Here is a 20,965-nt window from a genome sequence, read left to right as displayed (position 1 = left end):
ATAAAGGTTTTATCTGGCCCAATGTGTCACCTTCGGGTGCTCCAGTACTGTTTGTCAAAAAGAAAGATGGGACTATGAGATTGTGTATTGATTATAGACAGTTGAACCAAGTGACAGTGAAAAATAAGTATCCATTACTTAGAATTGATGATTTATTTGATCAATTACAAGGATCACAAGTGTTTTAAAAAATTGATCTTAGATCTGGATATCATCAGCATAAGATTAAAAGTGAAGACGTTCTCAAGACAGCTTTCAGAACAAGGTACGGTCATTATGAATTTTTAGTTATGCCTTTTGGATTAACCAATGCACCGGCTGCATTTATGGATTTGATGAATCAGATCTTTAAGCCCTTTTTGGATAAATTTATTGTGGTATTCATCGATGATATTTTAATTTATTCCAAGAATCAGAAGGAACATGAGTAGCATGTAAGAATGGTATTGCAAATATTAAGAGAAAAGAAATTGTAGGTCAAACTTAGTAAATGTGAATTTTGGCTTGAACAAGTGACATTTTAGGACATGTCATATCAAAGGAAGGTCTATCAGTTGATCCTTCAAAGGTTGAAGCCGTTGTTAATTGGAAACAACCAAGTAATGTGACTGAAGTTCGAAGCTTTTTGGGATTGGCAGGATATTATAGAAAATTTGTAGAAGGATTTTCTTGAATCGCAACCCGATTGACTCGATTGACACAGAAAAATGTCAAATTTGAGTGGACAAGTGAAGGTGAGGAGAGTTTTCAAAAACTAAAAGTTCGATTAACTTCAACACCTATTTTAACTATTCCTGAGGGGAGTGGGGGATTTGTGATTTATAGTGATGCTTCACATAAAGGCTTGGGCTGTGTATTAATGCAATATGGGAAAGTAGTGGCATATGCATCCAGACAGTTGAAAAAATATAAGAAAAAATATCCAATTCATGACTTGGAGCTAGCTGCAATAGTATTTGCTTTGAAAATATGGAGGCATTATCTATATGGTGAGCAATTCGAAATATACACGGATCATAAGAGTTTGAAATACCTCTTCTCTCAGAAGGATTTAAATATGCGGCAGATAAGATAGATGGATTTCTTAAAAGATTATGATTGTACAATCCATTATCATTCAGGAAAAGCTAACGTTGTGGCCGACACTCTAAGTAGAAAATCTACGGGAGTCTTAGCTCATCTAATGATCCAAGAAATGAGATTGTTAGAGGAAATAGTGGATTGGCATCCAACTCTATCCATTAATGGTGTGGTAAGTATGATTGTCAACATTAAGGCAGAACCCCAATTAATCCAACAGATTCAATTGACACAAAAGAAAGACTCTCAGCTTATAACAATTATTGAAGAGGTGAAGCAAGGAAAGAGAGATGAATTCTTAATATGTAGTGAGAATTTGCTAAGATTCAAAGGTCGGGTTTGTGTCCCGAATGATGAGAGTGTGAAGAAAGCTATTGGAAGAAGCACATCATTCTCGTTATACGATACATCCTGAAAATATTAAAATGTATCAGGACCAGAAGAAAACCTTTTGATGGAATAATATGAAAAAAGAGGTAGCACTATTTGTATCTAAGTGCCTAACATGCCAGCAAGTAAAAGCTGAACATCAAAGGCCCGCTGGGTTGTTGCAACCTTTATCCGTGCCAGAATGGAAGTGGGAGCACATCTCTATGGATTTTGCCTCTGGCTTGCCTAGAACAAATTCAAGAAATGATAGCATTTGGGTCATTGTAGACCGAACCAAAACTGCCCACTTTCTACCGATTCGTACGACGTACACTTTGGATTGACTGGCCCAATTGTACATTAAGGAAATAATGCAGTTGTATGGAGTTCCTGTCAGTATTGTGTCGGACAGGGATACTCGGTTTACTTCTAAATTTTGGACAAGACTACAGTCAGCCATGGGGACGAGACTCACCTTTAGTATAGCCTTTCACCCCCAAACTGATGGATAATCAGAGAGGACCATCCAAACCTTGGAAGATATGCTGAGGGCCTGTGTTATTGACTTTACAGGAAGCTGGGATGATCATTTACCCCTGATTGAGTTTGCTTATAATAATAGCTTCCAAGCCTGGCACCATATGAAGCCCTGTATGGAAGGAAATACAGGTCACCCATCTGTTGGGACAAGGTTGGTGAAAGAAAGCTTTTGGGGCCAGAAATTGTCCAGATAACCACAAATAAAATAACATTAATTCGTGAAAGGCTCAAGACAGCTCAGAGTTGGCAAAAGAGTTATGCTGATAACCGACGGAGAGATCTTGAATTTGAGGAAGGTGATCGAGTTTTCCTAAAAATCTCACCAATAAAAGGCATTATGAGATTCGGCAAGAAAGGAAAGCTGAGCCCACGTTACATCGGACCATTTGAAATCCTGAAAAGAATCGGAGGTGTCGCTTATAGACTTGCCTTACCACACGAATTGGCAAATGTCCATAATGTCTTTCATGTATCTTCACTACGAAAATATCAGCCCGACCCATCTCATATCTTGAAATATGAACCTTTACCGATCAGGAAGGACCTATCCTTCATTGAACAGCCAATTTTCATATTGGATAGAAAGGTGCAAGTGTTGCGCAAGAAGGAGATTCTTTTAGTCCGTGTATTATGGCAGTACCATTCAAGAGAAGAGTCGACTTGGGAACGAGAAGACGATATCAAAGAAAAATATCCCTATCTTTTTTAGTAATCAGGTACATAAATTCAAATGACTAAATTTCTTTAAGGGGGAAGAATGTAACAATCTTAAACTTTCGAAAAAAAAAAAAAAAAAAAAAAAACTTTTAATACATGACAATTCGTTTGAACATGATGGTCCTTAGGGACCTTCGTTACTTTTAAAAGCTTTTGGTTTAAAAGCTTTGTTGCTTCCTTGCTCTTGCCACGTCCACTAAAGGACGTGGGCTTTAACCCTTTAAAGCGTAAGCTAACGCTCACACCTGTAACGTAATAAAAGAATAAAATAATATATTAGTAGAATTTAAATTCAGAGAGGTGAGGACTCTTACCTTAGAAAACTTATGAGATATTTATCTCTGGTCGAACACAATGAACTCTTCTCTCTAGCGGAATTTTTATCAGAAGCTCCCTCTCAAATATTTGTGTGTAAGTGACATCGTCTTCCTGAAAAATAGTCTGTTTTTAATAAATAGTGATATTTCCGTCCAGGATCTTTATTTTATAAGTTTTGTGTGTAAGTGACCTCATTGTCTCGAAAAATAATCCATTCTTTTTAAAAATAAAATGAAATAATTATTTCTGCTTATTATCATGAATTTTAGGCGCGATAAATTTTATGCGCACACGACCTCATTATCTTAAAAAATAATCTTTTTAATAAAAATTGTGATATTTTATCTATGTTAGAAATTTTAAATGCTGTAAATTCTTAGAAAAATAAATTTATTTATTTTTCTTGTCTATTGTTAGAAAATTTTAGATACTATCAAATTATTAGAAATAAATGTGATATTTCTGCTTTTAGTAAAATTGTGAGATTTCTTTTTACTGTTTTTAAATATTTAGACATTGTAAATTTTATGTGAAAATGACTACCTTATTATCTGAAAATTGATATTTTTGCATTTGATTATAGCATTGTTGTGAAATGTTTATTTGCAAATTAACACCCCATAAATTGTGATAATTCCGTATTCTTTAATTTCTATAAGAGTTTTTCTATACATATTAGATTGGCAATTATGCTAGAATGTCTTTACGAACTGCTACCTTTCTAAATTTGAGCCCAAAATATTTGATTGGTTGAAATGTTATTGAAAGTGACTGTTATTAATGGTGTCAGTGAAATTCATATTAATGATTTCAGTGATATGTTGAGTACATGATATTTGCTACTTTCGAATGTTTAAAAAGATTTAGAAATAATTTAAGTATGCAAGTGGACTCATCCAGTTCGCCGGTGAGGTATAAGTGGACCTATCCGGGACGCTGGTAGGGATTAAGTGGACTCATCCGGTACGCCGGTGAGGTATAAGTGGACCTGCAGGGATTAAGTGGACCTATCTGGGACGCCGATAGGGATTAAGTGGACCCATTAGGACGCTGATGGGGTATATAGGTGACCTACTTGGGTTGCCAGTAGGGTATTTTGTGAAATCCTTTGAATTATGCAGTGCCGTTAAAGTGTTATATGCATTTCAATAATTCGGATTATACTTAATTATGTATTTATTGAAAGTGAAACTGTTGATGCATTTCTGTTAATAGATCTCATTTTTGAAAATATTGATATCTTTCAACCATGATTATTTTTAGGATTATGATGATCACTTACTGAGTAGCCAAACTCATCAAACTATGGGAAACATTTTTTTCAGGATAACTGCGGATTTATTTTGAGTGCTAGTCAAGATCAACCTTGGAAGATATTGTTGTTGTGCTAGTTTTTTTTATTTACTTTGTAAAACCTCGCCATTGTAAATTTGTCCTATCAAGAGATGTATATATGTTTTGGACTGTCACATCTCAAGAATATCTGTATTGAAATCTCTTGGGGTGTGACAAAGGGGTACATTCTGGGGAGGATGTAACTAATTAATATTACGTATCTTAACTATCGAATCTACAGCAACCAAGATTTTTCAAAGATCATAAAATAATCCACAAATGTACACAAGCCACCAATTTAAAAAACACTACAATGCAAGAACTGCTAAGCATGAATGAATTATATAATGTCTAAATATGGAATTACCCATCCACATATGTTTTTATGGCCTTTGGGCATGACACCCATGCCGGACACATCGACATACACACTAACATAGATTCTTCTGGATTCTTTTTCTTATTCAGTAACGATTGACAACATCATTCTAGAGACTAGATCTTCTTCTTTTTTATTCAGGAGACACATACAAACTCTTAAAATAGGTACAGAGTGATGATTGATTTTTATTTGGCTCCTCATCATGAAAAGGAATATAAGTAAAAAATAAAAAAGTCTGATTTCGTTATATCTTAAAATACAGCCACGTCATTGAATCATATTCTTAATGGTATGAGGAATCTGATGCCTTATACCTATATCAAACACTAACACGGGTATCCATGTCCATGCAACACTGATTTTTGTAATTGAAATATAGTTTACTCAATAAAACAGGGGCATTTATAAGTTAATGAAGCATATAGATGCATTGGATACATAGGTTCGCACTGAAGTACTTGGATATACACAAACAACCAAATGTGATTTTAAGGAAAATTGTTCCTATATAATCGGTAGATCAGAAAAGCTTTTAGCAAAAGAATATAAACTCATATACATGCCAGCGCACATATATTCATGAATATAATTAGGCATGATATGTATGTTCGAATATATGTTAGTATATATATTCCAGAAGCGCAACAATATTTTATTTAAAGGAGGGTATGGGTTTCTAAAGGAGTATATAAAAACTTAATGTCTGCCTTCCATATACTCACATACTTAACTACATATTCATATATTAGAATGCACAGTTTCTCAAGCACTTATTCTTATGTAATTGGCACTTCAGTAGAAAGAGGTAATCTCAAAAGAATTTACGCATGCACATGAAAGGAATTCTGCATTGTACAAATGTGTGTAGTTGTGTATACTTATTCACATATATACGTAGTGGAACTTTATTAAATTACATACACATAATTATCCATAAATGACTACATATACAACGGTAAGCAGTGAAGGAAATTTTAGCAAACACATTGCATAGACAAAGAAACCACAAACATAGCTATCAAGTATCAACCAAAGAACACGGAACAAACCTTCCTTCCACTGACACGCCATGACTGAAACCCAATCCATGGATGCTTGTGGATGTTATCTATCACATTAGCAATAGAAAACAAGCCACCAAATTCACAAAAAACACCCCTATAGTAACTGTTATTCACAAGAGGAAGGCGTTCAACCGCATCCAGATCATCCGAGTTAGTTCTTCGTGACCCTGCAGACTGCAGACAGGCAATTCAAAGGGTAAGACTTCTATCTATATGTCTAAAAAATATGACCTTCAAGGGTGCCAGCATTACATATCCAGGGAGATACACACACAACCATAGCCCATAAAAACCTACACAGTTTCGTATAGATCATCTTCGTCTTTTTTGCAAGTACTTCCTATAGAATCACTAGCAGGCAAAAAGAAGATACTAGGATAAGTAATGCTTGGAAACTTAAGATATCAACTAGAGAAATGCCTGCAGAAATATTTGGCATAGTATAAGAAATATCATATAAGGCGTACAAGGTGAAACCATAAGGGCAGCTAGGAAAGGAATTTATCTCTTGAAGTATAAGCACATGATCATTGGATATTATTTTGGAAGCTGTATTTGGATTTAGGATATCAAACATGATAAAGTTAATGTATTTCATAACCAAGCAAACTAATTTTGTAGCTCAAAAGGGCATGTCATCTAGCATGCAGCACCATCCATGTCCATGAAAATTTCCAATGACAATTAATGCATCATTGGAATTCAGGTACTAGCTTGATTGCAACATTGTTTCCCAAGTTTAGATCCCCCCGCTGACCTATCCAAAAAAAACACTACTGCACAGGACAATGACAGAACCCAAAACAGAAGTGGCACAATAAAGCAACTAAAGGCTTTTATAAAGTAGAACATGTGAATTAGACCTTGCATATCCAAGAAAAATATATCTTCAGGAAATAAGCATCCAAAATGTTTACCACTTACAACCATCTCAATGAAGACTTACATTTGCATATGACGATCAATGAAATATAAATACAAAATAAGTACTTTTCTCCAAACATTATGCTGCACACAGATCAATGTCTTTCGAATCCAACTAAGTATAAACGATCACTGAGATGGTCTAACTCAGTGCCTAATAATGAGCATGCAACACAATATTAGCTTTCATATAACAGAAAGGGAACTGAAGAATGTTAAACCAGTCCTAGAGTATATGCTATCATTTGTAAGAAACCAAGACCGACTCTAATTACTTGAGTGATATATCTGAAGTCCTCTATAAACTATACACAACAGCAAACAAAAACAACATAAAGAAAAGAAAACAGCTCTTAAGCCACACAAATTTTGGGATAAATAGCACGATGCAAGATATAAAGAAATCTGGAACTCACAAAATAAAGAGAGTATTTTAAATCTAAATTAAGTCAAAAAATTTCTCAGCAATAAGATCAAATTGACTTTACCATTTTAAAAATGCAGATACAATGAGCCCAAGATAACTGGTACATGAGAGAGAAATTAAAAAAATAAAGGGAAGTTCACTTTTAAATTAGTTAACATTTTGCACTTTTTCCAATATTCCAAGTCAAAATCATGTGTATTTTGACGGCCATTTGAAATTAAATCAAAACATATGGGTAAAATGTTAAATAGTTAATATATTAGGAGCATTTTGACAAATTTCCCAAAAAGAAAAGGGAAATGAAGAGCAATGACAGATACATGAGAAATAATTTTAAAAGGTGAAGAAAAATGGGTACCAGATCAAGAAGCCAAGAGAGCATATAGGGAGCTTTTAATGGAAACTTTTACATTGCGAGAGCTATTGAACTCACAAGACTCAGGCCACGATAGAGTGAACCACGGTGCAGAAAAGGCCAGGCACCTGCCCCATCATAAATCTCGTAGATACACAATGGAAGGCCTGTCCTCTCAAGCTGCCCTTCATCTCTTTCATTTGATTCAAAATTCGCCTTTTCACATTTCCTAGCATTTCTGTGTACATCATCCCATGATTCCACGCCGCTCTCCATCCTCCCATTTAGCTGTACATTCATTATCCATGAAAGAGGGAGACACATTAAGATTGCTCACTAAAGTGACACCCAAGGGAAACCTTTTTATTTTTATTTTTTGGCTTGGATCAAGTTAGACTATATAAAATAGAAGTAGTACACAAGAAGAAAACCAATACCTCCTCCATTTCTCGTCTTTCATATTCTTCGGATATTTCCATATTTCTTGCATCATCCCAGTCCTGCTGGGTAGGGATGTCCTTTGTGAAATTCTTAGCCTCATTGTCAAATGCCCTCATGCTACTCTTCCATCTTTCTTCTATAGCAAATATCCAACTTGAATTTCTATGCAAAATGTTTAGCTTTCTAACACCCTCCCCTAATATCTGATAGTCTCCGGCATTCATTTCATCGCCTATAAGTTTCCATGCCCATTCCACATCAGGAGCACGGAGTCTTAAAACAGGTTTTGGCAGCCTTGCATCTGAAGGAAACTGGACAACATTCTCTAGAAGTTTCACATAACTAGTGATAAAATCCAAAACGATCATGTATCTTACACGTAACCTTGCAGTAGAACCAAGTAAATAAGCACGCCTGTTCAGCTTTCCACGCGTAAAAAGTTTTGAGAAAATTGCAGTCAAACTCCCAGCATCATTCGTGGGATAGATCAAGCCATTAACATCATTCTGGATCTGCGTAAGTGTTGATTTAGCACAAATGAAGATCACTAAAGCCAAAAACAAAGATCAATTATTCAACTATTAATCTAAACATTCATACACTCACATATCTTCTCAAGAAAGGTAGATCAGGGGCCATGACTAGTTTTCCAAAGCCCATTGCCCGAAGGAATAATGGAGGCAGCACTTCTTCTTCTTGAGAGGACCCGTAAAGAACAATGTCAGCCATAGATAGGACATTATCAACATTGTCATTCTCACCATAAAACCTCATAGAATCCGCTGGGAGACCCAACCATGAAGTTATATTCTGATCACAGATCACAACACAAAGGATTAACAATTTTAAGAAGTCATGACTATTATAGAATGTTTCAATCACATCTGCCTTAAAACTCACCACCATAAACAGGCTTTAAATACAGGCAAGGTTATGAAAGCCTAACCAATTGAACTATTGAAGCTTGATAATATAGGCTTAGCATGGCCAATCAAGTGCAAAATTGAAATAAGTGGCTATGTGGAATTCAATGGAGTGTTGGTGGTCTACGACCAATGGGCTAGAAATGCAATCTTTTAAAAAAATTTCACTGTATTAGAACTCAAGGGTTTAAATGATTGAATATCTCAATACAAAACCATAATACATATATTCCAGCCTACAAACATAGTTTATACACATTTGAATAATAAAAATTAAACCCAAATCGGTCCCTTACAAATCCCTTACTCAAAAATATAATTAAACTCAATACAATATCCCAATATTCACAATGTACATCTTTACAACATATTACATGACCTGTACTCGCAATTCCTCATTATATCAAAATTATATGATAATTCCATCTCCATTCTTCTTCCTCATCATATATTACAATGTCTCATACACATCATACACTTGTTCATAATAATCCAATGAGATTTCAATTCACATAACTAATAAAGCATAGCATTAAAGCCCATACCACAAGATAAAAGAACAATCTCAATATTCATTTAACATACTCAATTTAACCAATCATGAATCACTTAATAATTGTAAATACATCAAATTAACATCCAAACATACATGGGGGAAGTCATGGTTCGAACCCCTTGTGCTCGAGCCACGAAAGGGCCTTTCGAAGACTTAATTTTGTCCCATTGTCTAATGCACGAGTGATAATAATAACTCATAGAGATCAATCCAATGGGAAGCAAATGATCACCTTTATTTCACTTAATGGTGATCAAATTATGAGAGAGACATGTATCAAAATAGTCGCTAAAAGTTTGAAAAAGATACTACACAAAATAAAGAAGTTATTGTGAAACTACATTATGTGGTCCATAAGGAACCACACGAACTTTTCAACATTAAAAAAGAAACTCAAGGGACTATTTCATATACTCAAATATGATGAAATAAACCTCTCATCAGTTGTATATTCTCAGTAAAAAATCCAGAAAAATAAGATCAAGAAAATCAAGGTAAAACTACTCAAGATCATGAAGTAAACAAGCTAGGCTACACATAGCATACGTATTGACTACATTGTTGCTTTGGAACTCTTCAAATATCAAGTTCTCATGACCAAAAATGAAGAAAGTTACTGTAAATTAAGAATTACAGCAAGATTTGATAATGGAAATGAGGTAGGAATTAAAATACAGAAAAAAAAAAAACCTTAGTGAAGCAATAGTATGGGCTTGATCACACAAATGAGTGACTACTCCATAGAAGGGTTTCAAATGAAAGCTCAAAGAAAAAGATAGTCTCATGGGTGGCCACCTTTTTGTCAAGGGGGCTCTCTTTGTCTCTCTTTGGAGGGAATACACAAGTTAGGGTTATAATTGCTCCCATAAGTTGTTTTTATAAATAGATCATAAAGATGGATTTGATTTTGATCCTTGATGCCTAAGATTAATGGCACATGAGAGGACTCATCTATATCTTATCACCAAGATCAATGGATGATCTTTTGACACCCTTCACTCCTTAAAACCTAGGTTTGTAGTCATTTTACCTTAAAGCCCTTAGTTCCATGTATTATTTCTCATTAAGTCCAAATTCATGTTTACACTTATGCCCATGGCTTTTGAATAATTTTTTAAAGTTAATAAAAGACAAAGACATGGACATAAAAGTAATATGGGACATCCACACATGTGAATAAAATATCTTACGACACCACCAATAGGATTTCAACAACACTAAAGGTTCACATGGGTCAAGCCTACAAGGTGGTGCCACATAAGATATACCCATACGCCATAAAATCATATGTGGATAATAATATTAAATCTAATTAATTTTCAAAATCCCATAACTTCACCTATGTCAAATAAACCACATGTGAACAAACACCATATGACAAAATAACTCACTTAAATCACAACATTATAAAATATAATGTTTTAAATAAACATAATATAACCAAATTACAAAAGACAACAATGCCCCCACGCATGGGCATGACATCAGCATGATGTCACTGCCCAAGGGGGTGTGGGGTGCCACGTGGCATCCTTATGGCCACTTGGGACCCACGTGGCATCCCCATGGCTCATTCTCGATCGTTATTTTGGCCAAACAATTTCAATAAAATAATTTTTGGTGTTTTAAAAGTTTCAAAAAATTCTCCAAAAATCCCAAAAATTCTCTAAATGATTTTTCAACATTATTACACATTTTCGCATCAATATAAAAAAATTTCTCATCAATTTTAGATTAATTTGGGCCAAAGGTAAATCAGATCTCTAGACTTATAACACTAGTCGGAGTCTTCCATTAGGCTAACCCGAATGACGTTCCACCAGTGTCTTAAATCGACACAACGGACCTATGCTCCACAGTTTATGGTAGGGACACATAATTGGTCATATCAAAGTTGATGAGCCAAAGTTTCCCATCACCGGAGGTTCAATGGATTACTGGTGCACCCTTGTGGAACATTTTCCTACTCAAATATAGGGGTCCTCTCAAAGCACATGTACACTAGCTCTTCCAAGTCGGATAATACTATAGAAGAATAGTTTCCCCATATGACTTTGGGTGCATATGCTATGGAAACGGTCTCGTGTCAGGATACGGGCTCACGTCCCATGAGCCGATCATTCCATACAGGGCAAATAATCTTTTAAATACTCGGGTTCTATTATTCTCAATTGGATTCTCCAAGCCCTGGTTTATCACATCAACTATGAGGCATTTTAATCAATATAGTCCTGACTAGGAGGTGATCCTCACACCTCCCCGAGAGTTCACACTCTCAAAACGCATACTCTCAATGCCTCAAATACTCGGGGTATATGAATCTAAGCCCCAATGTGCCAAACACCTAGATTCGGTCTCTCTCTAACTCCCACTAAGCGTAAGACTCTTGGCTTTAAGGCCTTGAAAAGGTCACATAGCTAACATGGAGTAAGATAAAAAATTCTCTTTTCTTTCTTAATGTATTGAATTCCACTTATAAGTGCCACAAAACTTTATTTTAAACAAGAAATAAAACCTTAAATACAACCTAGGATACTTCTTTTTACTGCCAATTATAATAAACATGATCCAGAATTGAAATACAAGCTTTAACTATAAATTTTAGAATAAATTATGTTCCTGAATACCCAAATAAATAAGCAAAGAATTGTTAAAAAATAAAACCAAACAGCCCCCTGAGGACTGAGTACACCTCACAACCGATTTCCTATCTGATGGCGTACTTGATCCGATTGACCTTGCTGAATTTTCTGAGTTGGGAAGCTTCCTTAGGCAAAGACCTCACAAATTTGGGGCTTTGAGAGCATAAATACGATTAGGGTTCCTAGACCTCTTTTGGACCTTTGGAGCATGCCATTCTACGGCACCTCCCCTAACCTAGACTAAGGCAGGGTGTGGTGGAGGTGCATGCCAACCCTAGGCCCTCATGGGGTTGGTGTGCCAAGAGAAAGAGAGAGTTGGCTGTAGAGGAGAGAGAAGGGGAAGAGAGAGAGAGAGGTTAAGAAAAAATTATGTAGAGAATGAGGGGGATCCCCTCCTTAGGCCTCTAAGGCCCTAGGTATGCCTATCCAATTTGTGACTCATCATGACAAATAAGATTTAGGAAATATGTGAGGTGAGAGAAGACATAAATCTGAAGCAATTTTTTAAAACGTCCTTTATGTCTCCCAAAAATTGTAGAAAGTCGAAAAGAATAAAAGATTTAATCCGATCTGGATCCAACCGTTATTAGAATACTATATATTATTTTATATATACATATATGGTCTAAGAAGGGTGATGACTTTAAACTTTCCCTTAACCCATTCCATGCCTGAGTAAAGGGGCATGGTTGTGTTAGGTAGGCAGCCAACATAAAATTTTGCCAAAACTCATCACGAATGTTGATATACATATATGTTATATAGTATTTTTTTGTTATATATTATTATATGCATATTATATAATATTTTTTGTTATTTATTAATTTATATTATTTTATAGATATAATATAATATACAAAATAATTTTTTTGAATTCGATAAGGTCCGGATCCGGATCTTAATCCCATGTATACTTTTCAGATCTGGATATGGATCCCATGTGTACTTTACGAATCCAAATCTGGATCCCAATGGATCTAGACCCAATCCGACCCATTCTCAACCCTATCAAAGATATTTTCAAAAACTAACACTCACAAAATGGGGAAATAATATCCATTTCTTAACCAACCATAATACCTTTTATTTTTAAAACAAAAACAAAAGAAAAGAGGAGGGGGCATCCCACCTCCATAGGTGAGGTGTGGGCCCCATGCTCTCCACGCCCCACCCTTGTGGGTGTGGTGCACATGTGCAACTAGATCCAAGGGCCCCATGTGTACTAACTAGCCCATCCACAAAATAAAATTTTCTAAAAGGCCCTTTCAAGGTTTCTTACAATTGAAAAAATCTGAAAATTTTTAAACTCCACATAATATTTCTTACACTAAAAACAAAATATCTATAAGTGGACTGGTATAGGTCGAAAAAAGTGACTGTCAGGGCACTCCACTTGATGTTGTAACCATGATCCTCAACAATCTTTTCAAACCAATCCAACAAGATCCATGACCACAGTCTCACGCAGGGGTTCCTGATTGGCTCGTGCCAACAAATAGTTCAAGTGTTATTTTGCCCTAGAAAATATATATTGCATTCTAATAAAGTAGAAATTTGACAGACAAAAACATTGAATAACTAAATTCTTAAGAAAGCCTTTCAGTATTATTATTGTTTGCAACAAATTATTTGCCCTTGGTTTTCAACTACGATTTAGAGTTCATTCAAGAGCAAATTAGCCTTCATCTATTCATTCTTTTTGAAAAATGCATAATTGCCATATCTTCTTTCTCACTTCTCATAAGCTAGGAGCAAACCCACAACTGCAATTTAAATTGATTTAGTTAAACAGTGACTCCGCGTGGTTCACTTGTAGTCTCATTGTTTCTCATTATGAACTCAATAAGGGTCCATGCCGAATCACACTTGACACATCAAGGATTAAACATGCGCCCCCAACTACCTGCTAGTTGAGCTATGTTGCCCTCTACCATTTATATACATAATTATTTTAGCAACAAATAAATTATATATGTTATGTATTTTTTTCTTTGATGAATAACTCTAGTTTTTTTTGGTTCATGAAAATTACCTTTATTGTTGCTGTATGAATTATATATATTGTGTCTATATATCTCTAATCAGGGTCAATTACAAAATTGGTTTGTACTTCATGATCCACTCAAGTGACTGTAAGATGTGAGCAAGAGGTTCCTTCCTTTGTCGAAGAATCAGCAAGATCAACCCAAATGTGATCACAGTTTGATTAAAACACAGCAGAAAAATCTCTTTGAGGATGTACGTCAATCCCCATTGGCTATCTGCTTCTTGTTAGTGCATGATTCTCTAAATCACCTTCAACCAAAATAGTTGGCCTTTGTAGATTCAGGATTGGCAGATCTGTCAATGCAACATGAACTTATGCCTTGTTTACATCGCACGGTTCCAACGATCATAAGAAGAGAATAATCTCTCCTTTGCGGTTCTCACCACCTACTCTTGCCTTTCCCAATGTTCACCATCAAGAATTAGTTTTACAATGCGTGGTGGACACCTTAATGCAGACCTATTGGTCTTTTTTTGGTTCAAAAGGGAAGAGTTCCCTATCCATGGTTGGAATATAACTCGAGATGTCATGTTGTGGCATCCACCATCCTGAAAGAAATGGCTATGTAGAATACAAGAGAGTAAAAAAATTTCCCTTTTTCTTTATTAATATATTGGAATTCCACGTACAAGTGTCACAAAGCAATGCTGCAAACAAGAAATAAAAGCCTAAATACAACATAGGATCTTTATTTTTACTGCCAAATAAAAATTACAAAATCTAAGAACTAAATACACACTTAAACTATGAATTCTGATACAAATAATATTCTTATAAATTGCAATAAATTGAATAATAATCACTGAAACTTAGAACAGCCAAGGAGACTTACTTGAGTTTGCTTAGGGTCATCCCCTTAGGACGATACACCTCAAACCCAATTACCTAATCGATGGCACACACTAATCTTATTGGTCCCGCTGTAATCTTAGAGTCGGAAAGCTTCTTTAGGCAACACCTTTCAAATCTAGGATCTGAGAGAATAAACAGGAATTGGAGTTTTTTTATACCCCTTTTGGACCTTTCTAGGGCATTCTACAAGCAGCACCTCGCCTGGTCAAATTAGGGGGGCATATGCCCCTTTTCCAAAATTATGGGTGACATGCCACCCCTAGCTTCCTAGGGTGATGTGTGCCACCCCTTAGAGACTAGAGGGGGAGAGAGAGAGAGAGAGAGAAAGAGAGAATGGGGTGATGTGGAGGAGAAAGTAGAGAGACAGGCTAGAAGCAGGTGTTTAGAATGGGAGAGACCTCCCTGTTTGAGGGCATTTTTCAATACTTGTATCCTCGGTTCGAATAAAGAGAGCAATTTGCGACCTAGCTCTGCAGGTACCAAAATGCCTGTGGACTACGGAAGCTGTAGGTGAATAAGCCATGATCCAGAGTGAAAATTTCGACAATATCAGAATGGCCCAAGAATGCTTCCTAAGACCACCTGCCAACTTTTGTTGTGATCCAACGAGTTTAAGGCAGTGCAGATGCAAAAACAGTTTCTAAAATTCGGCTTCTAGTGTGATAAAAATGGACCTTATAACTACAGCCCTATCGCCGCAACTTCAAACCATCATGGGACCACCGCCATTGGATCCGGAACCGTCGAAAACCCACAGGGATCAAGTTTTGGCTTGATCGGACGTTTCTAGACCAAGTTATGGCAAAATTACCCAAAACGGATAGATCGCACACTTTTTGGTGCACCTTCAGTGAACCAGTTTCCACTAATGGAAACTGAGGTTTTTTATTTCGGGCTCAACTTTGGACACTCGTATCTTCTTTGTCCTGGGTCGGCATAATCCCAAATTTTGGGAGCATGTTTGTCTCGACAGCCCGATCGATTTGATATATGGCATGCCCCACGATGTGGCCCGAGCCGAGAGAAAACCTAGAGAGAAGATCACAATTCGAAGCAAACTTGCAGAATTTTCAGCAAACGCGCTCCTTGATCAAGCAGCCACATCACGATGCTCGCACATCGGATCGGACTGAAACCAGTTCCGTTGCGACCACAGCGTCAAGGGCTTCACCCGAGCTGAACCTCGTACGTGATGAACGGTTAGATTTGCCGCACGACAAGGATAAAATTGCTGCACTTTCCGGTTACCGAAAACCAAATTCCGGCCAAAATACCTAATTTCAAAAACAGTCGTTCGGACACCAAATCGAGCCGTTCTTCTTGCAAAACATTCATGACAACTTGCTCATCAATCTACGATGAAGAAATCGACGAAAAAACATTGAGAGACGAGCAAGATCTTGAATCAAAGATCTCACGTTTCTCATGTTTTTCGCATACCATGATCATGGCCTAAAACCCTAATCCACGGCTCGAGATGCATACCAAAACGACCGTCTCCTCGAGTTGATCAAGAAAGCGATATTCTTTTGGCCGGACAAAGGCCGGAAAGACCCCAAACGGGCCACGAAAAGATGCAAAACGTGCATGGCCATTGGAGGGGCCAATTCAGAATTTTGGAATTGTGAGCAAGAGGCAAACTCGTCATTTTTCCCCTATTTTTTTATTTTTATTTAATTCATTTTAATGCTATTTTTCAACAATTAGGTCAACTTTTGGGCATCCACCCATGTTTGGATGAAACTCCTATAAATGTACGTGATGTAAACATTGAAGGACCACTTTTGATTAATCAAAAATTTTGGCTTCTGTTTGGGTCAAGTTTTTTTTTTTAGAGAGAAAGAGAGAAGAGAGAAAACTTGGGATGGTACCCTTGCGATCCATTGAGATAATTTTCTCTCTCCTCTTGTCTTTCTCTCTCTCTTCTCTCTTTCTCTCTTCCCTCTGGGACTGCAAGGTCTACCCGCCAAGATCATTCATCTCCTTTCACAGGTAATGAATGAAGAAATCGAAGATGATTTAGAATCAGTTTTTTCATTAGACGATGAGCAGTCCCCAAAAACATTATTGTCTATTGCATATTATTCAGAAGAAAATGAAGTCAATGAAATATGCAAAACAGACTCCTCAGAGATCTTGTTACCACAGGAAAATGAGACAGATATAGTCAGTTTACCCTTGCAGCCTTCACCAATAGCCATGGTTCAAATACTGCCAGAATATTATGCTAAACCATTGTCAATCACTGGCTTTTTCGATACAGGTGCATCTACTAGTAATTTAAAACCAGATTTACTGCCAAAGCAATTTTGGGAACCATGCCACAAGACCTTTAGAGCTGCTAATGGAAAAAAATTTACCATAAACCAGATCAGCAAACCCATTTTGATTAAACTTTTCCCCAAACTGGTAATCCAACACAAACTGTTAGGGTCCTATTTACCCAACAAAGAACTTTTGCTTGGTTTTGATGTTCTTCATCAGGTAAACTTCAATGGACCTACAAAGGACTACACTACAAATCCTTGACCCTACCCTGAATCGCATCCATAGATTAAAACACCAAGCCTAGAAATAGTTAGACAAAAGATTTTGACAAACTGTTGTGCAAATTCTCATACTGAGTTTCTCAAAAAATGTACCAATCCTCTTTGGAGAAACCAAAACTTTTATGTCAAATTACCTTATAAGAAGAATGAGGATATAAACCCTACAAAAGCTTCACACAGAGGTTTAAATCCAGAACTTTTGGAACAAGCCAAACTGGAAATTCATAATGGATGGAATAGTTAGAATAGATTTTCTAACTCATCAGCCAATTGAGCAAACCAGAGAGATATTTCCAACCCAGTTTCATGGATTATTGGAAAAGGTTCCTATGGTCACCTTTGACAAAAATGGAAACCCAATTTAGGAACAAAGAACAGCTGATAAACATCATTGGTTTGTTTTGCAACTGTAATTCATGTCTTAAAGACCAGATAAGAAAAATGATTTTCCAAAGGAAAAAGGAAGAAAAAAGGAAGAGAAAAGAAAAAGTCATCACAACAGATGTTGCATGAAAGATATACTACTGGTGACCCTTATGTTGGATTACTTGATGAATGTGCAGAAAAATGGAACTACTATGTCACATATGGTAGTTCTAAAGATGAACCCAAACCTCAGATTTCAGAAATCATCCCTTCAGGATGGGATGATTCAGATAAAAACAACATCCCAAGTTGTTTAGCTTTTGACCCGCAAAGTTCAAGCGATACCACAAATTTTCCTCCTTTACATGATTTCAAAAGACCACAAGAAAATGAGAAACATGTTTGGAAAATTAAAAATCCCACAATGAGAGACCCAAATGGAATACAAAAATCCATCTCACCTGCAGAAGCTAATCTGAATTGGCAATCTGAAAATGCCAAATCTCGTAACTTAGCACTACTCGAGATTGAAGAACAACAGAATGCTATGTCTACTCAAGTACAGGGATTAGTCAGCTTGATTCACCAATTGAAAGAAAGAATTCAGCTCTTACATGAAGAGTTAATGAATCTTTTGTACACAGTCAAAGAAATTAATGAACAGTCCTATTTACTGGTACAAAAAGGGCAAGAAAAAGCTTCTTTGGAAAAACAACTTCAAAGTTTGGAAAAAGACCTTTGGAAATCCCAGCACCAATTCCAGTCCCAGCACCAATTCCAAACTCAATATCACCCTCTGTTACCAATACCAACTTCTCAAACATACCCTTCTTTAAGAAACCCAGACCCATTTCCTCCAACCAGAACCGTTTACCCTCCAACTGGTTTAATTCCTCCAAGAAACTATAGCTTTAGACCATTGAGAACATTTGAAGCTAAGAGACAGTTCCTTGAGCATTTGATATTTCCACAATTAAAAAAGAGACAAAGCTCAAATGTACCATCTTCATCTTCTTATCCTATACCAAGTTCCCAGCTAGCCTCTACACCAGTGGTTACACAGATTCCCCAGACATCCCCTCAACCAAAAAATGAAACTCAGATGATTTAGAATTCTGATACAGAATCTGATATCATTGTTTCAGATGTTGTACCCTCTTCTGTTCCAACCCATATGACCATCCCTTCAGAAAATCCCAATCATGTAAGTTCTTTTTTAAAGAACTTAACATATCCAACAGAATCTTCAAGATGAAGTTAGTTCTACAGATGAATCAGAAGAATTCTCTTCTACTTCCATGATTCTGAAGCATTACTGATGGATTTCTTGTCATCCTGGAATCAGTTTGTTGAAGAGGTCTTCCTTGACTTTGCAGATTTTCATAATTTGTCACCTATGTAGATGGAATCAATTCTAATAGTCTTATTCTAGAGATTTGTCTAGGAATATAATGACAGACAAGTTGGGAATTGTTATCTACTTTTATAAACAAGACTTTGTTTTCTTACTCTAGGGAAAGAGGAGTAACCATGTCAAAGGCATGATTCTGTAATCTATACACCATTTGGTAATGGAGTGTAGCTACAGTGGTTGTTTCAATTTGTCTGGTGCCTGTGATTTGCAATTGAACTTTAAAGGCTGAGCTTAGGTGAGGGTCTCTGATGGGGATATTAAAATTTGGGAAGAAGGTAACAAAAATAGTTGTTGTTTGCACAGTTCCAATACATGCATGCTGGTATTCTAGAAATCCCAAACTCTCTCTTTCTCTCTCCTCGCTCCTTCTTTCCTCTTCTCTTTCTTTTTATTTCCTCTTCTCTTTGTTCTTCTTTCCTTTTCTCTCTCTTCTTATTTCCTCTTCTCTCTACTTATTTCCCTTTTCTCTCTTCTTCTTTCTTTTTCTTTCTCTTCTTCGTTTCTCTTCTCTCTTCTTCTTGTCTTTTCCTTTCTCTCCCTCTTGTCTTCTCTCTACTGACTGAGACGGCAGCCCGAGTCCTTTCTCGAGTGGCAGGCTCAGCCACTGTCTTCGTTATCTCTCTTCTTTCTCTATCCTCTTCGGGACAGCAAGCTCACCCACCTTCCCGAACCTTCTTTCTCTCTCCTCTTTGGGGCGACAAGCTAACCCGCCATCCCAAACTTTCTCTCTTCTCTCTAATCTCTGAGATGACAGTTTTACCCACTATCCCAAAATTTCTCTCTCCTCTCTCATCTCTGGGACGGCAATCTTACCCACTGTCCCAAACTTTCTCTCTTCACTCTCATCTCTAAGACGGCAGTCTTACCCACCGTTCTAAAATTTCTCTCTTCTCTCTCATCTCTGGGACGACAGTCTTACCCACCATCCCAAACTCTCTCTCATCTTTGAGACAACAGGGTCTACCCGCCGCCCTCACCTCTCTTCTTCTTCTCTCTTTTCTCTCTCTTCTCCTAGGGACGGTAGGGTCTACCTGTCGTCTCTAATATTTCTCTCTCCTCTCTTTCTTCGTTCTTCTCTTTCTCTTCTTTTCTCTTTCTTCCTCTTTCTCTTCTTTTCTCTTTCTTCCTCTTTCTCTTCTCTCTTCTCTTCGTCTCTCTCTTCCTTCTCACTTTTCCTTCTCTTCTCTCTTCCACTCTCTCTCTTATTTCATTCTCTTCGCTTCTCCCTTTTGGAAGGATTAGCGAAAGCCAAGCTAACCTTCATCCCTTTTGTCTCTCTTTTCTCTCTCTACTTTCTTCTCTCTCTCTTTTTGAAGTGCTAGGTGAAAACCAAACTATCCTTCGTCTCTCTTTTCTCTCTCTCATTCTTTCTTGTTTCTTCTCTTCTTTGAAAGACTAGGTGAAAACCAAACTAGCCTTTGTTTCTCTTTTCTCTCTCCACTTTTCCTCTCTTTCTGAAGAACTGGGTGAAAACCAAACTAGTCATCGTTTCTCTTTTCTCTCTCTATTCTCTTCTCTTTCTGCCTCTTATCTCTTTTCTTCCCTCTCTCATTATCTCCATCTTACTCCCTTTCTCTCACTCTCTACTTAGGAACGATGTCGTGAGTCCCTTGTTAAGAAGACGCCGAAAGGCTATCCAATTGACAAGGACTCAATGGCACCAT

General features: G+C 36.8%; 1 protein-coding gene across 5 annotated transcripts in view; it reads right to left on the bottom strand.

The window, feature by feature from the left end:
- LOC18424070 (uncharacterized) overlaps positions 1-20,965 on the bottom strand; it is a 51,768-nt gene that overhangs the window by 12,955 nt on the left and 17,848 nt on the right. For all 5 annotated transcript variants that reach the window (XM_020661614.2, XM_088847585.1, XM_088847583.1 and 2 more), the window contains 4 exons: positions 8,559-8,762; positions 7,949-8,464; positions 7,590-7,799; positions 5,791-5,979 (listed from right to left, as the gene is read on the bottom strand). In XM_020661614.2, coding sequence (XP_020517273.2) covers positions 5,791-5,979; positions 7,590-7,799; positions 7,949-8,464; positions 8,559-8,762 — 1,119 coding nt within the window. The remainder of the gene's footprint in view (positions 1-5,790; positions 5,980-7,589; positions 7,800-7,948; positions 8,465-8,558; positions 8,763-20,965) is intronic.

Source organism: Amborella trichopoda, chromosome 9, assembly GCF_054954075.1.
Source record: "Amborella trichopoda isolate Santa Cruz 75 chromosome 9, AtrichopodaSantaCruz75HAP2 v2.0, whole genome shotgun sequence".
Taxonomy (NCBI): Eukaryota; Viridiplantae; Streptophyta; class Magnoliopsida; order Amborellales; family Amborellaceae; genus Amborella; species Amborella trichopoda.
The sequence above is the reverse complement of the archived record's forward strand: the minus strand, read 5'-3'. Positions and strand labels throughout refer to the sequence as shown.